General features: G+C 37.9%; 1 protein-coding gene across 1 annotated transcript in view; it reads left to right on the plus strand.

Annotated features, from left to right (window-relative positions):
- Positions 1–1,022: 1,022 nt before the first annotated feature.
- The window catches only part of TUSC3 (tumor suppressor candidate 3), a 135,329-nt gene continuing 109,961 nt past the window's right edge, over positions 1,023–26,390 (plus strand). The window contains exon 1 of the mRNA XM_075041536.1: positions 1,023–1,152. Within this exon, the coding sequence (XP_074897637.1) occupies positions 1,027–1,152 (126 nt within the window). The 5' untranslated portion in view covers positions 1,023–1,026. The remainder of the gene's footprint in view (positions 1,153–26,390) is intronic.

Here is a 26,390-nt window from a genome sequence, read left to right on the forward strand (position 1 = left end):
TCAAAATACCATCTAAAAATGCTGTGCCCAAAATAAACAAATACTTTTGAATACTCTCTCAGTGCCTCAGCTTTCTGTTTCATTATAGTGTATTGACTATAAAATTCATAAAATTTTTGAGTGACATAGCAAAATCTCTGAAGAAATGAATAGTTCCATTTTCTGAGTCTTCAGCGCAGATGTGTGTAAATAACTAATGTAGCATAAGGCGAGTACTTGGAATTCTAGGGAAAAAAAGGAGAGAAAAAATTAAGTATATGCTCATTAATTTAACATTACCTAGCCTGTGTGCTGCAGTGTGTACCTTCATGGAAAAAAATATGCAATCACTGATTTGAAGACTGTATCGTGAACCAGAGTATGAAATTAAAGCTGCATGGCTAATGCTCTGGGAATTAAATTCAAACCAACTGTATTAGTGTATTACATTAATATTATTTTCTGAAAAGGTGGCTTTCTGTGTTTATAGTGAAATCTGAGAAGCGTATGCATGCAAACATGCAGAAAAGGGTCTTCAGGTTTTCTTACAGTCTTTATTCATGATTGCACTCGTGCTTCACGCAGCTGCAGCGGGGAACTCAGAGCAGCAGGTAAAGCTGCTCACCCCCACCTCAGGGGAGCAGAAATACCCACCACCCTGGAGGGGACCACCATTAGTTACGGGCCCACAGCCTCGGTACAACGTGCTGCCCCTGACAAAGCTGACAGCAAGTCTCCATTACACGCCATCTGCGTGTCGGCCTGAGCGTGCGGACGCCCGCCAAGTGCCCGGCACCCAGGCCTACCTCAGCGACGGCCCGGCCGCCGCTCTGCAGCCACCGCCGCCGAAATGGCGTCGAACCGCCTCGGCAGGCACGCGGAGCGGCGCGGCGAGCGGGAGGAGAAAGAACTACATTTCCCAGGAGCCGCCGCGCCCGGGGGCGATGCGATTGGCCAGGGCCCCAGCCCAATCAGCGGGGAGGAGGTGGGCAGGGGAGCCGCAGGTGCTCGCCGGCGGAGGCTAGCGGCCGGGCGGCGGGGGGGAACATGGCGCTGGGCACCAGGGCACCGCGGCGGCTGCTGCACCTGCCGGCCGGGAGCTGCCTCCTCCTCCTGCTGCTGCTGCTCCTCCTCCTCTGCGGCCAGCTCGGGGGAGGACAGAAGAAGAAGGAGGTAGAAACGTTCGCTTCTTTCGCCATCGCGCCCGGCCGAAGGGCCGGGGCTGCCCTGCCGTGCCGCCTCCCCCTCGGCAGCGCCCGCGGCCGCCGGCGGCGTCCCCCTCCGCCCGGCGCTCTGCGCTCTTCGCCCTGCCTCCCCCCCGCGCTCCTCCCGCCGCGGGCGCGGGCCTCCCCCTCCTGCCCCGCCGGCTCCTCTCCCTCCCCAGCCCTGAGGGGGGCGCCTGCGGGGCGGAGGGCGCCGGGCGGCCGCTCACCCCGCCCCGCGGAAGATGGCAGGCCGCCGGCGGCGGCGGCGTCTCCAGGGCAGCCGGGAGCCAGCGCCGCGGCGGCAGGGTGCGGCGCCGGGTTCGCCGTCCCCGGCGTGATGTCCCAGCCCAGGCGGGGTGCCGTCCGTTGTCGTGGGCCTTTAACTCCCGGGGTTTGAGCGCATAAAGGCTAAGGCCGCCGTCCTGTGCGCGGCTGCCCTCCGCGGTGGGCCTCGGGTGCCTCAGCAGCCAGCCCAGGGCGAGGAGCGCTGACCCGCGACGAGCCGTCGGGCGAATGAAGTTGAGCCCCGTGTTTGTGGAGCCAACTTAAAAGAAATGCCCAGAGTTAATAAGTAACACTGCAGCAATGGCAGCAGGTGTGCTGGTGTGGGTGCTGATGCCCTCTCTTCCTGGTGGCTTCTGGATAAGAGAGGCGCGGAGGAAGGAGCAGTTTTAATTCAGTTGCAGCAGCAACCATCTATCTTCAGCAACTTTTGTACTTGGGTAGGGGAATGTGCAAAAATGGGTAGTGAAAATATTTGCCTTCTTCAGGCTTCAGTGTGCTAGAGCATACTATGCTTCTCTCCCTAGCTTGCCCTCGATTTCAGGTCAGGTTCTCGTATACCCAGTGCTAGGCCAACCAGTAGAGTTTCTTTACAGTTTCTCTGTAACTTGATTTAGAGGAGGAGATGACTTTTTACCAAACTGTAGAATTTTATTTTTGATTTTTTTTTTTTTTTTACATCTGTTTTCCGCTGTCAGTGTTGCCAGAGGACTTGTGCTTTGTGGTGGGGAAGGAGAGGGAAAGAACAATTTTGCTAACAGATCGTCTCTTTGAACTATCTCCTTAGACAAAGAGAAGAATGGCTGGAAAATTTTTTGTTAGTTTGCTTTGTTGTTCTTTAAAGAACTATGTAGGTTATTAAAGCTTATAGGCCAAAGAAGTAAAGTGAGGGGGAGCAGAGAAGGAGGTGCTGATGTCTTCCCTCTAGTGTCCAGTGACAGGACTCAAGGGAATGGCTTTTAAGCTTTAGCTGTCTCAGATGAGCTTCGGGTTGGATATTAGGAAAAAGTTCTTCACTGAGAAGGTGGTCAAACACTGGAACAAGCTTCCCAGGGAAGTGGTCATGGCCCCAAGCCTGTCGGTCCTCAAGAAGCTTTTGGACAATGCTCTTAGGTATATGGTTTAACTTCTAGGTTGCCCTGTGTGGAGTCAGGAGTTGGACTCAGTGATCCTAGTGGGTCCCTTCCAACTCAGGATATTCTATGATTCTAAAAGGGCAAAATTAGTATGTAAAATCCTTATTTAAGTATCTAAATAGTGGTCCGACTTTGTGGTCTTAACAAGTTAAGTAGTAATCTGATAATTGAGATAAATCCCTTGGGTATCAGTGTAAAAAACAAACCCCTTCACTCTAGGCATTCTCTTTTTTCCTCTTTCTGGAAAGAGTAGGGAGTAATGTGTTGCTCTTCTGCTGCTATAATTAACTTCTTTTCAAAACGTTAACTTATTAGGTTTTTTAATAAAATGTGTTTAATGTTTGACACTCTTGATTCTCTCTTGCTGTGATGTACTGGTATTGTGACTTCTGTTGACATTTTCATGTGGAGTGACAGCTGTGCTACCAGGATAGCTGAAATAATCTTTATTTCTTTTTTAAATGGAATTCTTTCCTAACAAGTAAATAATGGCAAATTAAAATGGACATCTACAATTACTTTCTATAAAGTTTCCCCAATCCTACTGCAGAGGTGGTATGTAATGGGATTGAAATGGATACTTTTTGCCTAGCCATTTGGTACTATGGTTCAGGCTGGTATTTCTCCTCTGTAAAGCTTGTTATTAAGTTTTTTTCCTTTTTAATTGATTTAATTAACACTTCTCAGTCTTCTGCATCTTTTTACCTCCACTTTGCATTCTTGTTTAGTATTTTTCTGTTAATGCAATGGACTAAATGCTGCTCGTGCACACAAAACACTGTTTTTATGCACTACAACTGCACCTTTACAGAAACTAGTGCAACATTGTGAGTGCTTGCTTCGCTTTAAATGCAGGCTTAAAGGAAAGTGTAACTTCAAGGTTTTCAGGGTTTTATATTATGAATATCACTTTGTATGAGTTGTGTATGTTACAGCTAAAGTCTGGCTCCTTTTCATACCCTACTAACCTCAAGTTGAAAACTCTTGTAGTTTGCCCAATATATACGGGAAAAAACACCTGTATGTGAAAGATGAAACCTGAACTTTCTTACAGTAAGCAGTTGGGAAATAACATTTTAAAACTGTTCTGAGGAAAATTATATGAATGGAAAGAGCAAAGGATCTTGTGCTATGGGAGGTGCCTGTTCACAATAGTGGCCAGAAGCACAGTGGTAAAAGGCAAAGATGATGGAGGTTAAATGTGTAAAGTGAACCTAAGTTTTTCCATACAAAAACTGATAAGATTGCTATAGCTTTTATGGAAGTCGGAAAAATGGTTGAACATACAGTGAATTGTTTCAAAGTGAACCCTGCAAGAGGGAGGTTAATGTAGTAGGGTTAAAATGTGTATCTCATGAGATAAAAAGAAGTCACATCTCAGTTTCCTCTTTCCTGCTTGCTTTGTGTGTGTCTTCATTGGGGTGGAAAAAGAGGTTAAGGAGTAGAGAAAGGAAACTTCTTTCCCAATCAACTTTTTTGAAAACCTTGAGTACTTAAAAAGTATTTGAAAATTAAATACTTGACAATAAGAAGAACTTGAGGTGTTGGAATTGGAGCTTAAGAAAGGAAAGTATCCTTGATGAAGACAATGTTTTGGTTTTTTAATTTTTTTTTCCTTTAAAGCATTGACTATATAGAAAAGTATGCATAAAGTCTGAATGGGTAGAGGTGTCTGGATCAGTTATATGAGCCTGGAAGGTGAAAATAACAGCTTTGCTGAAAGGAGAGGACCAAGTTAAGGTATTAGGTGTTTTTGAAGGACTTGCTACTAGCAGAGAAAGATGAATGGGGAAACTAGAGAACATTGGTGTAACTTTCTGTGTTGATTGTGAAATACTATGTTATAGCTGTATTTAGAGTGGAAAATATGTAAGTTCTTAAATTACTAAAATACATTGTCCTATACAGTAAAATATTCGTAAAATATTCTTAATGATAACTAAAGAAACTTTCTCCTGTGGCAAGTTACTGAAAAGTACTGTTGTCCATCTTCAACTTGATTAAATTTATAAAAATTCAAAGAACTATTAGAGAATGGGTTTGAATTAGTTGATGATTAGTCATCTGGTGTCATGGAAGCTATTTCTAGAATGGCTGCATGAATATGTAAACATACAAACATTCGTATTGCTTCTCTTTAATCCTGCTGTTCACTTTTATGTATTGTGGACACCCATGACAACTTTCACCCCTGAGGAGATAAATAGAAAACATTGGACTGTCTTAAAATGACCACAGATAAAGTGTAATAATTTGGAAATTAGATGAAGAGCAACACCATAACTTTCTCCCATGGCTCACACTTAAAAGCTAACTAGATTTGGAAAGACTGCTTTTATGATTTTAATTCTGGTGCTGAGCAGTACATTTATTTAAAGTGGAGTAAAAAACAGTTCTTGGTTATGAAAATAGCAGCAAGTAACTGAAGAAGGACTGTTCTCTTGGAAATTATATTCATAATGGGAGAAAATAATAATTGACTCTTTTCACAGCATCTGAGATACTATATTTTGTATTAACATACATACATTTTCTGTCAGGCATGTTCCCAATCCTTTTGATCCTTTTTATATATCTTATACGAATTCTAAGTCGTTAAAACTTTAAAATTGAAAGGAATCATAATGACAATATTACACTTTGAAATATACTGCTTGGTGTTTTATTATAAATTGCTTCACATGGGCAATTTATATTTATATAGATAAGATTTTTTTTGACTGAAACACATAGAAGAACGTTGATTTTGCAATATTAAAAGCATTTCTCATAGAGGGTAAAGTTTATTTTTGAGCTTTCAGGTAGATGATTCAGAAGCTTAGTTAAACCTCTGATATGCAATCGGAGCAGTGATTTTTCTGTAGGTAAGTTTTTCATTATTGCTAAATCTGACGCAGGGAAGCTGCCTGTGTAGACCAACATATCGGCTTTGTTCAAGTGGAGGTATCTTGTTCTTGTTGAGCTTAAATATACTCAAAAAGATTCTGACGTATAATAACATTGTAGTTGCTTTACTTTTCTGTAATGTAAAGTTCTGTAATGTCTTAGTTTGACCTGAGTATTTTTGAAGTATTTCAAGACTGGTCTCTCAATCACTATTCCTTACCTTTTCCACCGTTTCCCCCACTGGGTGTAGAAGTTACGGCAATTGTAGAGTAATTGTAGAAGATAGGGTTGGAAGGACAATCTAATTGAGGCTTTATCCCAAAGCTCAGCCATGCTTTTATTGTTCCTGACAAATGTCTATCTGATGTACCCTTAGAAGCCTTTAGTGGTGGTGACACTACAACTTCCTTAGGTAACCTATTACTGTGTCTCATTGTTAAAAGGATTTTTTCTCCCAGAGATCTAACCTGAATTTCAGTGTGTTCAATCTCCACATTTTTGAGCCTGTTATTTCTTGTCCTCATCATGACCGTAAAGAACAGATTATTCTTTGATGTCTTCTGCATTTAGACAGAGACTAAAGGTAGCATTTGATGTTTTTTCCAGAGTTATTTTTTTTCTTATAAATAGAAGCAACTGTGTAATTTTTTAAGGCTTTGAGTATTAAATGTGGTAATCTTCCTGAGAGAATCTTCAGTCCTGAACATACTTTCCTCTGTTTTATGTGAAATTAACTGGGATAGGTTGGCAGGATCCCCTTGTTTCTGCACCATGTGTTGTTGTTTTCCTTTGGGTTTACATATTGAGCCCATCTTGTTTATCCAGGGTTACTGATGGTTATTATCATGTTCCTTCCCTTGAAGTCAGAATGGTACCTTCTGCTTTAAAATTCCTTTCCTAGTCCAATTCATAGAATCATGGAATCATTTAGGTTGGAAAAGACCTTCAAGATTGTTGAGTCCAACCATCAACCATGCCCACTAAACCATGTTCTGGAGTGCCTTGTCTACGTGCTTTTTGAATACCTCCAGGGATGGTGACTCAACCACTTGTGACCCGCTGCCAACTGGATTTCACCCCATTCACCACAACCCTCTGGGCTCATCCATCCAGCCAGTTTTTCACCCAGCGAAGAGTACATTTGTCCAAACCACAGGACACCAGCTTCTCAAGGAGTATGCCATGAGAGACAGTGTCAGAGGCCTTGCTGAAGTTGAGGAAGATAACATCCACAGCCTTTCCCTCATCCACTAGGCGGGTCACCTGGTCATAGAAGGAGATCAGGTTGGTCAAGCAGGACCTGTCTTTCGTAAACCCATGCTGACTGGGTCTGATCCCGTTCTTATCCTGGACTTGCCATGTGAGTGCTCTCAAGACGAACCATTCCATAATATTCCCCAGTACCGAGGTCATTCGTGGTGGTGTTTCACCATAAATGTAGCAGTTCTCGCCCTTTCAGAGCTAGGGCCTGCAAAACGTGCAGCAAAGCCTGCTGCCCTTGGTCTCTGTTGCTCAAAATGGGAAAGGCACTAATTAGTTTCTTCCTCTGTTTCCTGATGCTGTTGTCTGTGACCTGTAGCATTCTTTCCTTCTGATCAATGTTCTGCCTGCCTATTTAATTTAAAGAAAGAAATTACGAGAAATGTGGTAGAGCGTGTGGGGAAAAAAGAAAAGAAGAAAAAAGATGTATGAGGGATGTTCAGCATAGATTAAATGGCATGTGTAGTATGAGACAGATTCTTGCTGTCTCAGGATCTCTGATACTATTTCAACAAAATAGTGATAATTACAACTTAAGTTTTTTCTCTTTATGTCTTGAAATTCTGTTTAACATTAAACTTGAATATAAAGTCTTTTTGGTCTTCTAATCATTAAAATTTTGGTTTTGCTCTCCAGACTGTGCAGTACTGCATGTTTTTGCTTTTCAAACAGCATGCAGGAAAAAGTTTGGCAGTTATACCAAGTATAGACTTCTCTTTAAAAAATTTATTAACAATTGAGATGTGACAGAGGTTTAATCTGTGAAGGGAAACTCTGTCTATAGATTTGGCTTCAAGCCATTTTAAAGATATATTTTAAGTGGAGGGTTTATATCCAGTTGTGTAATTTGCCATTTTATCTGTTGTTGCCGTAGAGAGATAGGAGGTTTATTTTTTTTTTTTTTTATTCAATGCTTAAAGCTTTAAAATAACTGTCCTGGGTTTGAAGTGAAATAACAGTGATAAGTTGTGCCTGAAAATGTAAAATTCTTTAAATGCAATTCTAAATGTTTTTCTCTACTCTGTCCTAAAAAGAATGGGAAAAAAATGTTTGCAACAATTCTTTATTTTCTGATGATTTTTACAAGCAGCAAACCCCTCTATATACCTTTCTCTTTTATTCCTAATTAACTAAATTTTTGGAGAAACTTGACAAAATTAACTAGCAGTTCTTATTTTAACAAATCTGTATAGAAAACCTTGATGTCTTCAGTGATTGCATACAATAAGTGAAATAAAGGATGCTTACAGCATCTTGATAGCATTTTGTAATTGGATTACTGAAACTTTTCTGTCCCAGATGTCTCCAATTGGCACCCTTGCTGTCATAAGACAGATCAGTGGCGTAATTGATCTTTTCCCCTGTTCCGTTCTATAACCATTTATACAGCACATCCTGTGCAACCACATGGAAAATACAGATTGTATCTGCTTGAGTTCTAAGTGCTCTGGAAAAATCAGTCAGTACAATTAGAGTGGGAAAGCATTGGGGTTTTTTTGTTATTGTTTTGGGTCTTCAGATTTATCCTCTTCCTTTTTGAAAGTGTTTTGAAGGTCACATTTTATTGGCTAAGATAATGATCAGAGCTAAAAAAAAGGAACTTTACCTGGTATTTGTTTTAGGCCTCTTCCTCATATTCTAATAAATCTGAAAGCAAGCATAATAAAAAAGTATTGTTATCTTTTAATCGAATGCTATGAGATATTATAAGATATATATATATAAAAACATGTTATTTAATGTTTGGTGCATATATCAAATGTAATAATGATTCTTTTTCTTGTTAGGACTTCAATAATAAGGAATTGCCATGAAATAAGTTGAAAGATATTTTATAGTGATCCTCAAAGCTCCATTTCAGATAAACCATTTTTATATGCTATTATTGCAAGTCCTTCACATTCTAAGAAAGATAAGCAAATGATAACTTGCTTTGAATGGATTGCTGCTTTTATGACAGAATTAAAAAAAAACCCAAACTGGCAATATTTTGGTGACATAAAATAGTCCCAGAAATTTGAAATGGAAATGATTTGCACCTGTGCCAGTACAGGCTTCTTCATGACAACACTCTTCTTTGTGATTGCTAAAGTGGTGGCAGGACTTCTGTCATTTCTCTGGGGAGACTGTTCTCCCACCTAATAGGATTTACTGTTAGGTTTTTATTTTCTTCTGATGATTGTATCTGATAATACCATTTTGCAGTACCACAAGTTCTTCATCTTCGTCTTAAGCTGTTGCAGTCCTTAGCCTAATTATGCCATTACATTACTTTTTCTTGTTCTTTTCTTCTGAATCTAAAGCAAATTACTTTTGAATTTCAGATGTATTGGTCATTAAGCTTAGCAGAGTTTGGCTGTGTTGTATAAAACATTTGTATATCAAGTTTATAACGTAAGTGGTAATTACAGTTGTGCAGTCCCTTTGTGGAATGACATTTTGAGCTCAGAGTTGCTTGAGGTTATAGGCTACAGCATCTGCTGCTTGAAGGATAAAAACTATCTTCTGCTCTGCTTTTAGTTTGGCTTTTCAATAATTTCATATTACTATGAATTACATATTACAGCTGTCCTCTCTACTATTAAAAAACCTAGCACGTTCAGTTACTTTCCTTATCCAGTTGCCTTACATAGGCCAACTATGACAGACTCTAGTCCTGAATCTTGCATATTACATTTCTGTTTAACTTTTGTAGGTTTAGATATGCATGTGTTCATGTCTGACCCATGTAAATGTCTCCTCAATGGAGATTTTTGAGCTTGTAGAGCAAAAGTGTAGTTACTATAGTAAAAAATCCTACTTAAAGTATAACGTTATTTCTGTGTTTTATTTTATAACTTCTCCTAAACATTTTTGAAGCTTGATTGTTATATGAAGTCCTTTGATACTTAGCCAGTTTTTCATGACTTATGAAAATAATTGACACTTGTTCAGCTAATTAATTAGCTAACTCCCTTAATACAGCATTTTATCAGGTCCTGCTGACTACACATTCAGGCTTTTTCAGGTATTTTGTTTCTTGGATCTTGTCAGTGGCAGCCATGCATTCTGCATCTAAAGTTAAGCCTTTAACTCAAAACTGCGCCGTCCTCCAAGAGTCTGTTTCTTTTGAATAATGAATTGTTATATTTATATTGCAATGTTTTTGCTGCACTATGCTGAAGAATATAGTTATTTTAACAATAAAGTAAGAGAGGCATTTTTTTGGTTGGTGCTGCTTAAACTTTTCTTGGTAATTGTAGCTGCTTTGTCTTTGTTTACTTCAGTCATTCAAATTATTACTTAAAACATTTTGTTCTTTTTCCTTCTCTTAGTTATCATGAACTCCATATGACCATCTTCTACTTTTGGTAGTAAACTAGAATGACATCAAAATTGCATTTAATCCATAATTACTAAATTCACTGGGGTACTGATATACTAAAAATACAAAACTTAAAATATTTTTTATTTTTAATCCTATTAAAGTATTTTAATGTGAATATTCATCTTTCTGTAAAAGACCTAACTAGAGACTCAGACTCTGCAAGGGTGATTAATGTGTGGGATGATAAAACTGAGCAGACAGGATGCTTTGAAATATAGCTCCTTTCTCTACTCTGTTTTTTGAAGGTTATCTAATAGTATAAAGAAGGTATTTGAATACAAGTAGAAATCTGTTTTGACTGACAGAGGTAATGCTTTTCTAGATACCCTAGAAGTTGCAGGGCTAGGACTACATACAGTGAAGGAATAAATTAGCTATACCAGCATATGTTTAGGTGTTTGTGCAAAGAGAGGAATTCAAGCTACAATTAGGTGAGGCATTTGTGGAGCAACTTAGTAATGGAAGGAGTAGGACATCTCATAGGTTGCACTGCCAGCACTCTGCATAGTCAGTGATCTTGAACTGGGGAATAGATAATGCAAAAGCATGTTTCTGAAATCTTGTCCTTCTCTAGATTTTGGATTCTTGAGTCAGAACTGTAAGGCTGCACTGTCCACTCTGGGCTGTCCAGAATTTGGTATAATTTCCTAACATAGAAGATGTCCTGGTAAAGTATTGTGCAGACTTCAGCTACAGGAGGAGATAGTGGTGATGCTAATACTTCAAGGACTGTGTACAACATGGTCCTTAAAAATGATAACAATAGAAAAGCAAAGTAAGAATGTAATTGCTTGATGAGAGTATTGCTTTCTTTTTTTTCTTTCTCCACGTGGTGATGTATTTATGGTTAAGGTAGTGTGTACTCTGGTTCCTGTTCAGATCATGTAAGATGGTGCAACTATGCCTATTGATTGTGGTTTACAGGATATGGTTTCAGGGATTTCTCCTGAGATGTGGGACTTGAATATCTCCATGTTGATGAAGATCATAGTGAATCCCCTTCACTTGGTCAAACTCTCTAAAATTGAGAAAAGTGCACAAATGAACACAGCAGTAAGTGGGTTTTGTTTTCAAGCATGCTTTTTAAAGTATGTTTTCTGTGATGCCTTTTACTGAGATGTTTTTGGGTATCAATTAGGTATATTCAGATTGTGCTTAAGATCAGATGCCTAGGGGAATTAATACACTTGCTACCTACTTCATCAGTCTCTTCAGTGGGGCCATAACTTGATCTCACTGCAAAGTCTGGCATGTTTAAGTGTAGGGCATGTTCAGAGGTCTAGAGAGCATTGAGTTCTTCCTTCTCCTTTACTGCTGTGTCTGAATATTTTTTTTTTACATGTAGGCTGTGCAACTTGGTAGTTGGATATGAAGTAGAATTACTACAAGTTGTAGATGCGTATGGTTAATGAACTCCGTTACCTTCTATCTACAGATCTGGCCAGTGAAAAACAAGTTAGCCAAACATGCAAACCTCATGTCCAGTGTAAAATTACACATCCTGATGACTTAAATGGAAATCCCATCCCATGTTTCCCTGAACAGTGTGTTTTGGAAAACAAAGGCAACTTGCTGAAGTTAACTTCTTTGATGAAGCTGGGGTTTTTATTATTATTGGGCTGGAGGATAGTAAAAGTACACAAGGGAAAATAAAAACTATTAAAAGCTGTCTTGAAGAGGGCATGAATTGCCAGGGATTTATGTTCATTCTAGCTTTATTGTATACAACAATCTCTTTGAGAGGCTACCTTGCCTTACTTTTTTGGAAATAGAAGATTTTTTTTACTACAATAACTAGACTAGCAGAATTAATGGAATATATAAATAGGTTAATATGACACTAAATGCAGTGCTTTACTGTAAAAGTATGAAGAAGTGAAACTTTTTATTTGCTTTTACAATTGTACCTTTCTGACCTCATTTCCAAAAAATGCTTTAGATTTTTATCAACCATTTCGGTTGCTGGTACACTGTAAGAAGGCTTTTGGGCTATCTATTAATCTAGTAGTTGAGTATTGCAAAAATCAGTTTGAAGTGGATCAATCTTTATGGTGATGAATGACTGAAGTTGATAAGGTTTCTTCTTATCAGCTACCAGCCATATGCCTTAAATGGAATTGCTGTTAATGGCACATAAAACTTCATTAGTAGCCAGATTCCTCCTGCATGTTCACTCAGCAAGTCCTAGATTCTCCTAACTTACCTCATGCTGAAATGTGACTTGCTCAATCAGTAGCCTGATCAGGTAAGAGTGTTAAATCTGATCAGCTTTTTCTTTTCTATGAGCAGTTGACCTGAATTTGAGGCAAAATGCCTGTGAAATATGATGCCACACAAATTGCATGTAAATATATTAAAAAGCACACAATAAGATACACACATTTCTAAAAAGACAAGTTTTGGTCATCCAAACAAATATTGCTTTGATCCAGCAGGAATATTTTGGTCATGCTGTTTAAATGTGTCCTTTTATTACAGTTAAGCAGTAATTGTTATCACAAAATCCAGATGGCAATATTTGGTAATTGCATTCAGGAAATCATTCTAATGGTATTCTTTTTCTTTAAGGAAACATGACATGACCTTGCCTTATAAAATACTAAAAATGTTTACCAGGTTTAACTGTTAAGACTTAAGAGAAGCCAAGTTCAATGATCAAAGGTATGCAGGAGTGAGAGTCCTTAACTCTTTTAGGAATCTGTTAGAGGATAGAAACTGGTAGTGCTAAGTTGTCTGAATTCTACGTTATTTTTGCATCACACTTCTAAATGTTTTAGTCATGGTTTGTGCTCTTGGCAACCATATGATGGCTCAGCTTTAATGCATTTCATTGGGAGCTTTTTCATCTTTCAGTTCTATGCCTGATTTCTATCAAAGCTTCCAAATTAAGTGGAAAGAGAATGGCAGGAATTTCTTTAGAATTTCAAGGAGGACATCAGTCCTAGGAAGCTTAATCCAAATTCAAGATGTAGGACTGTTATGCCTCTTACTTGTCCACAGCAGAAGGATTCAATTATTGACAATGTGACGGTGCTTTGAGTGGGTGAGGCAGAAATTGTTCAGAACTTGACAGGAATGGTGCATTAATACTAAAGTTACTGGGTAAATATTTTTCTTCTGTCGTGAGACACTTTCTCTTCTAAGCTAGGTGTGAATAGAAGCTCTTCTCTATAAGTTTTCTTCAAATCTCTGTTTATTGATAGTAGTGCACTAACTTCTTTAGCGGGCAATTTGTTTAGAAACTAAGATAAAACATTATTAATATCCGCTGGGCAGGCTGCAGATATTATCATTGTTTTTCATTTCCTCTATACTTTTTTTGGTTTGGGGCCTTGCTAATCATTTTCCACTTAAAATGCATGGTAGGCTTTCTCATTTTTCTATTTCTTTCCTCTAAGCTCGATAAATCAGTCAATACAGATAGGTTTTTTTTATATATATATATATATACACACACGCAGATATATATATACACATACATACAGTGGTTTGCCCTGTTCTATGTGAAATAGCTTTTACCTTGGCATTGACAGCTGTGAGTTTTTGTCTTCCTGTAACTCTGAACCTAAATCCTGTAAATGATAAAGTGCTTTAACCAGACCTCATGGAGAATGTAGCTTTCAGAGTAAAATGTTAATCTAAAATGCTCTTGAGTAACTGCGTATTAGTTCTGGAGGTTGCCAACATTATTCAATTTCTTTAAAAGTAATATGCACCTGAAGTTCTGCTTTTGTACGTATGGAAGGACAATCCTCATCTGATTTTGGCATCTTGTGTTTTAGCCCACTCTGTGCACAGAAACTAGGCATTCTTATGTCATTGTGTGCTATAAACTTTGTAACATTCACAATAGGACTTTTTTTGTCGATGAAATGTCACATCTCAACCTTTTCTACAGGAGTGTTGTGGTTAGAGCGTGTCTGGGAAACTGAAATAGCGGGAGCAGTTGCTATTCATTTGGTTTCCGGGAAATGATATCCTGCTTCGCATAAAGGACCCTAAACATTTGTCTTTCTGCCCCTCTGGGTGCTTGCATCCTCTTAAGGTGGTCTGCATTATTGTTTTAATTCAAAAAGCAGGCTCCTGCTCTGAAGTGTATCAGTTGCTTTCCCTCTGCGATGCATTGTTTGCAGTCCGAAATGGTCTCTGAGTGTGCGAACTGGATTCTATTACTGAAATTAAACTGAAGCGTGCACTCCAGAAATGCAGGTAATGCACTTCAATTGCTAATCCACATTCAGTCCTTGGAACCAGTTTAGAATTAGTTTGAAGCAGAATCCTGCAGGGTGTGGGTATTAAGGTTTCAGCACCAGCTGTTTTGTTCTGTAGACCCGTTTGTTTGCATTGCACTACTTGCTGATATTGATCTAGTCAAACTGTCCTCTTGCACAGGCACAGAGCTTCGAAGAGGGTTGCAGGATTCACTGGGCCACAGAGGAGCAACAAGAGGGAAGGTAATTTTCTAGCTGAATGATGATCATTTGAAACAGGGAAGTCCCGAGTTCCCACAGCTATTTATACGTTTAATCCAATAACTGTTTAGTGTAAAACATTGTAATACAATCTGTTCAAGTAGGTTTACTTGTCCACCATCTGGACATGAGTGCTGCCTGCCAAACCTCTAAGTTGGAGAACACATGGAGGGCAGTGAAAGAAATCGAGGTTACTTTTAAGTAGTGAGGGTTCTTCAGGATAACCTCTGTACCCTCACTTTCTCCATTTAAGCTATTATCACCTTCTCAGTTGTAACTGCCTTTGTCAGCGGAGGTGGCTGAAGGAAGTGCCCTATGCCCAGTGCTCAAAGTACCAGCCCTTGAGTATTTAGAAGTAATGGGGACCTTGCTGGGAACATAAAGGTGCTTAAATAGTGATTTTTCTTTTGCTGTTCTAGACTGTTTGTGTGTTACAACAGTGTGGAGGAGGGGGAGATTACACAAAATCTGGGTTGTAAGTACCTGGTGGCAAGCAGAAATTTGTTCAGATCTGGAATTGCTAGCTCTGGTCTCAGTTCCTGTTTGCTGTAGATCCACATTCCTCAGTTAACTACTTCTGTGTGACTTAGTTAAACTAAATACCATGTTTCATCTACGGATACCAAGCAAAACAGGGTATAGCACGAGATTATAGTGGTATTTGATTTAGTTTATAGGTGGTCAAATATCACCATATTTGACTTGGTTTTAATGGAATGCTAGATGGGGGGGGGGGCGGGGGGGCGGAGGCACTAAAGCCGATAAGTTTATTTTAGTGCAAAATACTTTATACTGTAGAAAACATCTTAGTAAGTGGGCTACACCAGAAAACAATGACGCCTGAAGTCATCTCACTCCAGGCTTTTAGCTGAGATGTTGTTATTGGAGGTTTAGCAACCTGTAGTGCCATCAGTAATGGTACTGATGTAGACAGTTCCACCTATGTAAGAACTGAATGATATTTCCATCCTCAGCCCCTTTATAAATTTAGGACAAATATACTGATGCCTTAGGTATGTTCATTTTACAAGAGCCTCAAGTGAGCTATGTTGGAGAGATCGTAAGTCCAAGTATATATTGCATATTCAGATGACATGTAGTTTCATAGAAAGTAGAACTTTTGTCTTTAATTGCATTTTTCTTGTCCTACTGTGTTCAAGTGATATTACAGTTGTGTTAGTGTATTAGTCTATTGGCATGTATCTTAAGCGATTCAAAAAATCTAGGTGAAGCTGTTCTGTTATAGCAACATCAGTTTTTTGAGCAATGAATGCATTGTGCTCTCATGCAGAACTCCTGCTTGCTTGGCTGTGAGGGAGAAAATTAGAAGTTTAATAGCTGATATAGCAGCTTTGTTTTCCAAAGTAATTTGAAGTCTACTTCTCCCAAGAAGTGAAAATGGAACTTTTCCTGAATTTAATGAACTGTTTTGGTAATAAAAATGTTCTGGACGAAACACATTTTCACTCAAGTCTTTACATTGAATCTTGAGTCTACAAAGAGTTAAAAGTGTGCTTTAAAAATGAGCTTAGAGAGACACTTTTAGCTGGTTTTCATCATTAGATCTATAGTCGCTTTTCCTAAGAATGAAAAATGTGTAGACCTTTAGGAATTGGATTCCAGGTTAATTTTGGACATTAATTTTAGAAGGTAAAAATTTGGACTTCATCATATATCCATGTTTTTATGAGAACACAGTGTTATTTTGGTAAACACATCAAATTCTTACTTTTCTAATGTAGACATTAATTCCACTTCCAGTTCCCTCAATGAGAGTTGAGTTATCCACTATTAAGTACCTGAATTTTTAATATTCAACACAGAAATTAATGCTGAGTATGGGTGTTTAAATGGCTGTTTTTTAACATATTTGAACAATTAGGTTCTGCATTAAAGCTTCCTGACCACTTGTATGGTCTTGATTTAGCATTCAACAATGAATTTCTGCTTTAGTCTTATTAATTGTACTTCTTTTATTTAGATCAAAACTATGTGCTGTTATTTATGAATAGTCTTTCCTTAAACTACTCAGAAATAGATCTGAAACTGCAAAGTAATTATTTTATGTTAAAAGGATTAAGGGCTTTATCCATCACTAGAGGTTGTCTACCTCCTGTTGAACTACAGAATCCATTCATTAATTTAGCACCATGCTATATGTCCTTTGTCTTCTAATGAATAACTTACCAGGAAAGGTAGTATTCTGATGAAAGGAACTCCTGCTCAAGGAACAGTGTAGTACTTCTGCCCCTTAATATAGTGGTAATTGCAAGTATGCAAGAACTTCATATGGATGGCTGACAGGAAAAAGAAAAGCTTTGTAAAAGGTTTTGTTGTCTGAAAATGTTGAGATACTAGTCACAGAGAAGAATGCTAAATTTAGTGCGTCTATCATACTTTTGTGTGTTTTTTTTTCCTTCCGAGAAATAGAAATTGGTAGGAAACACTAACAATAAAGTGACCAATAAAAGGATGGCATAATAGAATAAAACTACGGAGAACAAATGTCAGAGATGGTGAAGAATATATGAATAACTATTAATAATAAAGTGACAGTGAAATAATGTCAGTGAGGATAGATGAAGATTTTTCTCACAATGAAGAACATAAGTCATGATCAAAAGATGTTAAAAAAAAAGTATTAGGAGGCATGCTACTCTGAAACATACATTAACACAGGGATAACGGGTACAATATACAAATTGCCTAATTTCTAGAAGTGGAGCTTACACTCAATTAATTTTGATGCCTTCAAAACTTACTTTATTGCCTAGTATTTCTAACTTGGTTTTAATTGCCTGTGGAATCTTTGTACTGAAATGTTTTAACAAAAGAAAAAGAAGGAAGAGGATTTCTTTGCATGTGATGAAAGGAGAGAAGGAAAAATCAGCAGTCTGAACTTGCATCCAAACTTCTGTGATTAGGTAGTTGGGTCATCTGAACCCTTCTGAATTATAATTTGTCATTTCTAACAAAGAAGAAAATTGTGAATTTTCCTTTATATTAAATAGGATTTTTATTAATTTGGATTTTTTTATTTGGAACCTTTCCTTTCTTGTCTTATAGTAGGTTGTCCATTAAATTGACTAGGTTATGTTGCTACTGTTATCCATGTAAAGTGCTGTAAATATTTGTGATTGTCTTTGATAGGTATTGTTAATGCCCTTAAAATGCATGTCTGTTCAGAGAGGCAGGTTGATGTTTGGAGGAAAAAAAAAAAAGAGAGCTCACAATTTTTTCATCGTGAGAACAATTTGACTTTGAAACTGAAGTGAGCTTTCACTAATTTCAAGTGAAGCAATGAAACAAGGTACTACTTTCTAATATCCTTGTAGAAAAAGGAGATTTGCTCTTACCCTTTCCACTTGAGAGAGTCATTGCGAAGACCACACCTAATGTTAAAGCATCATCTAGAGCCTTGAGGTATTTGAATTCAGTTGTTAGATGTGTAACTGGTTTTCTTTGTAACTCTGCCCAATCTTCTTTTGTTACTTGTTCATTTAGTAAAATGGAAAGGTTGGTACTTCCCTTTGTTCCTGCTTTTTCTTTTTCATAGCCAAGAAAAGGATGTGTTACACAGATAAATTGCTTTTTTTGTTTTTGACGTATGGCAGCACAAATTCTTTTAAATTCTTTTTGGAAAAAGAAACAGGTGGTTTTGGTATGTGCTCTGTGCTATGTAATTCTTCTGCAAATTCAGAAGCTTTAGAAGCCTTCAATTTAAAAAAAAAAAAAGAAAAAAAAAAGCTACTTGAAAAGCCTACCTTTCGGCCAGTTCAGCTCTCTAATGTTAATGATTTTGATTTTTTAATGTCTGTCTTGGTAGCAAGCAATAAGTGTCAAATTTAGTTAATTTGATTTTGAAAAAAAAAGTGCTGTAAGTGCTCATGGTAGCTTTTGTCAATCTGCAAAACACTGTTAAACCTGTAATCGAAAGGATTTAGAAAATTTTATGCTGTGTGTTATGAAATGTCACGAAAGCAGAGGAAATTGAATGTACAATAAAAGTTCATCAAATATACAGGGCTACACATGGTCAAGAAAAAACAACTTCCCTTTATGTCATTTGAAGCACTATCTGTAACTTTTTTAACAGTAACACTTTTATCAATGACTTTCCTGTTGTGCCATGTTAAAAATTACCTTTTAAGGAAATGTAGGAACAAGAATACATTCAGGTGGTTGCTTTATGAATGAATGTGTAATATTACATACATACTGTAATAACAGTTGCTTTGAAATACTTAAAACAACAGTCTAAAGAATAAGTGATTTTTGTCATCACTTCTGTATACCACTTGGGTTGTGAAGGGAAGTGTATGTGAACTAACAAATTGAAGGAAATTGTGAACTTCTCTAAAACCAGTTTCCAGGATGCCAAGGACCTGCTGGTAGTGTAGATTCCTTTAGTAATATTCTGCAATTCTCTTAATAGAGGAGGATGGATGACAAGTGTTTTCTCCTCTTTCCTTCCCTCTTTGTGAAGATTGTAGGCTTCATATTACTGAAACAAGGACCTGAGTTAAATTAATGTAGATAACACTCATGAAAAATGGTAAGAGAAAATAAGAGCTTAGTAAAAGGGTTACAGCCCTTTTTGGAAAGGCCTCTTTTTGGCAGCAGTTTTTTAAACTGAATTTCTCTCATTTACCCTTGCTGCTCTTGGTTGGGTATAGAATCACTGTAAGCAAATACTAGAGGAGGCCATCTGGTCCTGAGCTTTTTTCCTACATCCCACTTCAAGCTCTTCACTGCATACATTCAGCAAGCCAACACAATGTTATAATTACACACTTTCCCCCACCTGCCTTCTGAGATCATCTTTTGTATGTATTTAATGTAAGTTTAATGCATTTAAAACTGAAGTTGCAGAATGATTAAATCAAATTTTTGAGTCAGACCTTGCTTACATCTCAATTATGGCTTTGTTGGAGTTCAGTTTTAACAAATGTTATTTTTTTTTCCTGCTCATCTGTTTGAAGTGGAAAAAAATAATGTGCAGAATGTAAACTTTGACAATATCAGAATCTTTCATACAGTCTTGAAAAAGTATTGATACAAGAATGCTTATTTTTCTATTTCAACCCCACTCCAGCCCTACTGCTCATTTTCTTTTATAGCATGGTTTACATGTAGTATAAGCCTCTTATTGAAGTCTCTTTGGGCTACATAGTATATAATCTCTTGATTAGCCAATTCAATTATATGAAGTAGATTACGGGGGCGGGGGGGATGGTTGCCATAATGGAGAATTCATGTACCAAGATAAGCCCAATGGATTTTGGCTACATATGTGCCATGGGTCAAATAGGGTTAACTTCCTGATAAGCATATGGATGAAAGAAGATGGAAATACTTGTATTTCTGTCTGTCTTGTCTGGAGGACTGCTGCCAGAGATGTGGACAAGAAAATTCAAATGGTTCTTGGAAAGTGGGAAGCAGTATATTTTCCAAATTAAAAAAACCCAACAAACAAAACAGACAAAAAAAACCCAAATGCTGATGTCTGACTGAAAACTGATTGTCCGTCCAAATCTTACTCACTATCTCATCCTGCCTTTCAAAGTGACCAAACTAATTTGCCACCTCCTTTCTAACCATTATTATTTCTCAGAGCTGGGAATAGAATCTAGGCTTCCTGGCTATCAATATTCTCTTGGTGACAGCAAAGACAAAAAAAAAAAAAAAAAAAAAAAAAAAAAAAAAAAGGTAGCTTAAGAGAAATGTTTCATTTCCTCTGGAGGCCAGGCTATGTAGAAGTGGCTAGTTACAACTTGTGTTGCTCAATAACATCTAACATACTGAGCAATTTTTTTTCATCCAGGGCATTCATACTGACAAGACATTCAAGACATCTCAGTTACAGAGTTAGAATTTTGATTTCATGTTGTGGAATATACTCAATGCAAGATAAAAGAACATGGGTTTTTGTTTTCATCACATGATTTTTGGGACAGTTCATTGGTTGATCCTCTGAACACAGTTTATGGATAAAGAGTATGCAACAGATGTCAAGATTAGAACTGTCTGATTAGCAAAAAGTGGTAAGGGTTGAGCTTTTAATGGTGGATTTGAGTGATATCCAAAATGACAGCTGTCCCATATGCATAAATGTCCATTGTCAATGTAAGATACATTTTCCTCTTTGCATACCGGTATTGATGGAAAGTATACCATGCTTGTCCTAGTATAAGGCAGACTTTTACATCAGCAGCTGCAGTTGCTGCTGGGTGTACCTGATTTCCAGATATCCATGAATGGTGCTTTAGAAAATGAAGGTACAGTAACAGTCAAACTCATCTCCACTGGCATGATGTTTTCTAATTACATGAGTTTATTTTAGTGTAATTAATTTCTCAATCAAAGGTTAATACTGGTGGTGTTATTCATATTATAGAATACAAAAATTATAATAAGTGTTTCTTGGCATTCTTCAAAAGTTTTATGTAATGCCAGGAATAATTTTTCTCTTTAATTCCCCTGTAGGTGTAGATTTTTATGAATTTCTTCTTCAGTTAGTAATATTGTTATACTCCAGTACTGAATTTTTATTTGAACGAATAACAGTAGTTTTTTTGTGTCTTTACATTCACAAGAGGATGTTATGTTTGCTCAGATTCTTACGAGTATAAATAAGATGAGCAGAAAGGTGTGTGGGCTCTCTTCCAATTTCAGATTGCCTATATTTTTCCTTATTTCCATTATTTTCAAGTTTGGGATAGATGTCAAGTCTTTTTGTCAGTACAAATTACTGCTGTATATAGTGTGCCTCCAGAAGTCATAAGGTAGTCATATAAACAGTCATAAGCAATAGCAAAAAGTCATTCTGACCTGTAAGCTGTGTTACAGACAGCTTAGAGGTTTCTGCGCTCCACTGATGCATATTTTTGGGAAAGCATCTATTACAGTCCTGTTCCAAAAACTATGGTTGGAGGGTGAATAGCCATGAGTTAATATTATACAAAAAAATTCTCAGATGGATGCTCAACATATCCCCTCTTAAACAAAAGTGCACTTTTGAGTTTATGTTGTTAGAAGGTATACAGGTATATGCTAGGCTATTTCAAATTTTGCTTTGTGAATGTTTTAGTATTCATAGCTGTATTGAGTTGGCTGAGAACTTCAGGAAACCGATTCTGAAATAAGGTGAAAAAATCTCCAAACCTCTCAATGTTGGGTTTATGCTATGATCTATTTCACTGTTGTCTCAGGTCAAGGGCTGCTGTTGGTTCCTTTTCCTCTGTATTTCCAGTATCTTCCTGGATGGATTTTTTGATACACTCCAAATGTGATTTGGGCCCCTCACTACAGGAAAGACATTGAGGTGCTGGAGTGTGTCCAGAGAAGGGCAACCAAGTTGGTGAGGGGCCTGGAGCACAAGTCTTATGGGGAGCAGCTGAGGGAGCTGGGGCTGTTTAGTCTGGAGAAGAGGAGGCTGATGGGAGAACTTATTGCTCTCTACAACTGCCTGAAAGGAGGTGGTAGTGAGGTGGGTGCTGGTCTCTTCTGTCAGGTGGCTGGAGATAGGACGAGAGGAAATGGCCTCAAGTTGTGGCAGGGGAGGTTTAGGTTGGATATTAGGAAAAATTTCTTTACTGAAAGGGTTGTCAGACATAGGCTGCCCAGGGAAGTGGTTGAGTCACCATCCCTGGAGGTATTCAAAAAGCACGTAGACAAGGCACTCCAGAACATGGTTTAGTGGGCATGGTTGATGGTTAGACTTGATAATCCTGAAGGTCTTTTCAACCTAAATGATTCTATGATTCTGTGGATTATTTAATTTACCACTGTGCATTCCTGGTTGTTGGGGCAGGCAGCCAGCATGCTTACACTCAACTGCAGTGGAAAGAATTCTTCCACTGAATTTCTTTGATCATGAAAGTATGGCCATCATTTAAAAAGACCCTTTAGGTAGCATGTGCACCAAGATTAGAGAGTTATTTCTTTCAGGTTCAGCTGTTTGAGTCCATGGACTATGTATATTTAACCCTGAAAAATGGATCAAAGTCTTCAGTCTTGGACACTTATAGACTGATGGGAACATGTGCAAATTGTTGCTGCAGCAGTATGAGAACTATAAGATTATAATGCAAAACTTAAAGTATACAATTTGTAAAAACTGTACAATTTGATAATTTAGGTGAAGGCTTCTAATTCTTTAAAATTTGGGGGGCCACAAGTTACATTAGCATATCACTTCTGAACTCTTGTAGGAAACTTTTGAAGCCCAATTCTTCATAAAGTTACAATCAAACCATTTTTACTGGAAAGTATTGTGTATTGTAAAACTAATGACAATACATATAGCTTTAGATATTTATTATTAACAGGAGACTAGGTATTATATCTGCCAAAGAGCTACTTATTTAATTCTCTAAAGTCATACATCAAAATGTAAACAGGTTGGTCCAGATCATTGCCTCACATACTCTGTTAATTTTCGTGATGGTAAATATCTAGAAACCAGTAAAGTTGTTGAAATAGCGCAGTGTGAACAGATCTAAGGTATCGTACAGTTATGTAGGCTACCTTTTTATTCTTAGGAGTTTCTCAGGGAAAAGCAGCATCACTTCTACATTAAGGCAACTGGCTGCTGAAATGCTCTCTTGGTGATATGGACAGAGTTAGACGTCCTGTGTTTTGCAGGCTGAATCAAACCTGTTTGAACAAATCCATCTGGTTCCACTGGCGTGCTCTGTTAGCCTTTCTTGCAGTTCCTATGACTGTACTATACTGTGGTCAGATGTCTTTGTACTGCTGAAATGCACAGACTGCCACATGAACAGTATACTGGATCGCATGACAAATACTTGAAATAATCTAACCTAAACTTGCTGTTTACAAAAACTTACCAAATTGTGTAGCACAAAGTGGTATTAATTTTTGAGTATATGACAATAATATATATATATATTAGGTAGGTGGAATAGATGTATACCTCCCTGAAACAATGTATTATAATGTTACTTCAATAATGGATGACAAAACTAGTGTGCTATTACTGGTTTATGTAAAGAATCCTCTTTTCAAGGAAAATTAATCCTGTACTTCAATTTTGAACTTCTGAGAACAACTATCTAAATTAAAAGGAATATTCTTTATGGCCTTCTGTCATGGTTTAACCCCAGCTGGCAACTAAGCACCACACAGCCACTCAGTCACCTCCCTCGCAGCGGGATGGGGGAGAGAATCAGAAGGGTAAAAGTGAGAGAACTCGTGGGCCGAGATAAAGACAGTTTAATAGGTAAAGCAAAAGCCGCGCACGGAAGCAAAGCAAACTGAGGAATTCATTCACTGCTTCCCATCGGCAGGCAGGTGTTCAGCCATCTCCAGGAAAGCAGGGCTCCATCACACGTAACGGTGACTTGGGAAGACAAACAGCATCACTCTGAACATCCCCCCTTCCTTCTCCTTCCCCCAGCTTTATATGCTGAGCATGACATCATATGGTCTGGAATACCCCTTTGGTCAGTTGGGGTCAGCTGTCCCAGCTGTGTCCCCTCCCAAGTTCTTGTGCCCCCCCAGCCTCCTCGCTGGTGGGGTGGTGGGAGAAGCAGAAAAGGCCTTGGCTCTGTGTAAGCTCTGCTCAGCGGTAATGAAAACATCCCTGTGTTACCAACACTGTTTTCAGCACAAATCCAAAACATAGCTGTGTATAAGGTACTATGAAGAAAATTCTATCCCAGCCAAAACCAGCACACCTCCCCAACTTGGTGTCTCCCAGAATGTCTGCCAACTTAGGTGTAGTCAGCTACATTTTTCACAAACGCACACAAAATCTTTTATAAAGTAGATATGAAGTGGAAATAAACTGATTACCATCTGTCCCTCATTTCAGGTTGGCTTCTTTTGCATTCAGGGTATATCCTTGTTCTTTCCTTGCTTTAGTCTCTCGAGTCATCCCTTTCTCCTGTTAAAACTCTATATGTTTTAGTTTCTTAATCATTTTCTCTTGGGTTAATTTTTCAAAAAGGGTGAGTAGTTTACTAAGAGTTCTCCTATTTTTTTTTTAATTACTGTGTAGAAAGGGCAAATTTAGACCACAGAGAATATTGCTCAGTAATATGGCTTTGTATCTTCCAGAGAGAAATGGTCTAACAGTTACCCACATAACACTATGTGTTTGATAGGGAGAGAAGGTGTGCCTTAGTTTTAATGGCACCATAGAAACAGACAGTGAACAGCAAAACTTTCTAGTGAGGGTTCCCAAGGAAGCCTGAATAAAATGGGTGTGGGGTGGGTTGTGGGGTTGTTTTTTTTTGTCTGTTTATCTCTTACTTGCTACACGTCCTTGCATAGTCTCAGTTATTGGATGCTCATTCTTAATAAACAAATTAAGGAATAGTCCAATCAGTAGGTTACTCGTATGGTAAATAAGGTAACTTAAGAGGAACTGGAGGTATGTAATGAGTGCATCTTAGCTATGTTTCTGTGATACAGAATGGCATTTCTAAGTTCAGGTTACTTCATCCTCTGGGTAATATTTAGATCTTTTAATAAATTTGCCACCTCAGCAGATACTCTTCTTCGTGTATCTAGTAGTCATCCTGACCTATCATTTCTCCTTGAAATTCCCCTATGTACTCAGAATAAATTCTTTCCTAAATTTATGATAGGGAAGGCAGTTATTATATAATCTGTTGCTTGTTGCATTGGCTTTAAATGACTTCATATCAGAAAAATATTTATCTTTTATGTGGACTGTTTTTATTGGCTATCTTCCTTTTGTTCATGTTATCCCTTTCTGTGTAATTCTCTTGGGGAGCAGTTTAGTATCTATGTTGTCCTTCAATATTTATATATAAAACCTGTAAATAAAGAAAAAGCATAATAAGAGGTTGGTCTCTTATAACCTCATCTTTTCCTCCGATAGGAATTTCGCAGATTTTTGACATTTCTAGAATTAACTTTCAACTCTTCTAGTACAGTTTTGCATTGTCTGTTTTCCCTGTTTTTTCTTTTGTTTTTAAGGTATAACTTGTCTTTCAAACCCTATGAGTTTTTATAAAATGCAGAGTCACCAGCTGCAATTTCAAGTCATCACAGAAAAAGTTACTCTTGTCTTCCTGTGACTACACTGATATTCTGCTTAAACAAAAAGTCTACTTATTTCCTTCCTGTATCCCAACTGGTGAGGGTTTTTTTGTGTCCAGATTGCTTCTTCCATTTAGTTCCAATTTCTTTTAGTTTTTGTTATTATCTTAGCTTTTCTGTTTTCTCTAGAAATGGAATATTCACATATTTTGATGGACCCTTGATGCCTGCTCAACTCAGAGAGCAAACTCTATCCTGGAATGTTTGTGGCTGCCTTGGGGGAAGTTACTCATGTATTTTCTGCCAAAAATTGTTCTCTAGGTCTGTTCAAGGTCAAATTTCAGCCTGCTTCCGTTCATTTCCTGAATTATGTTGTATTTCTCTTCCCTTTAGTGTTAGAGTGTGTTATTTTTCTTCCATTCTGTTTCTTCATGTTGTAACTCCCAACTGTTCTACTTTTTTCTTCATATGATGTTTTTCATTCATATGTTTTTCATCATCAAACTTCTTTCTTAGTGTTACATTTTGTGATTATCTAGATATTTTTCCTTATAGTCTTTGGTTTCATCTTTCCTATGATTTTCTGGAATATTTTCAACATTTTATCAAGAATTTTGAACTTTTTTCCTTTTATTCTTTTTGATATCTGCTTTTCTTGGTATGTACAGATGGATTTTAAAAGTCATTCCCACGATCTGTTTTCCGTCTGTTGTTCTAAGATAGTCACATGTTGATCTCCTTTCAGGAGAGAACTGAATGAAATAAAAAG

Source organism: Buteo buteo, chromosome 1 (genome assembly GCF_964188355.1).
Source record: "Buteo buteo chromosome 1, bButBut1.hap1.1, whole genome shotgun sequence".
NCBI classification, from domain to species: Eukaryota; Metazoa; Chordata; class Aves; order Accipitriformes; family Accipitridae; genus Buteo; species Buteo buteo.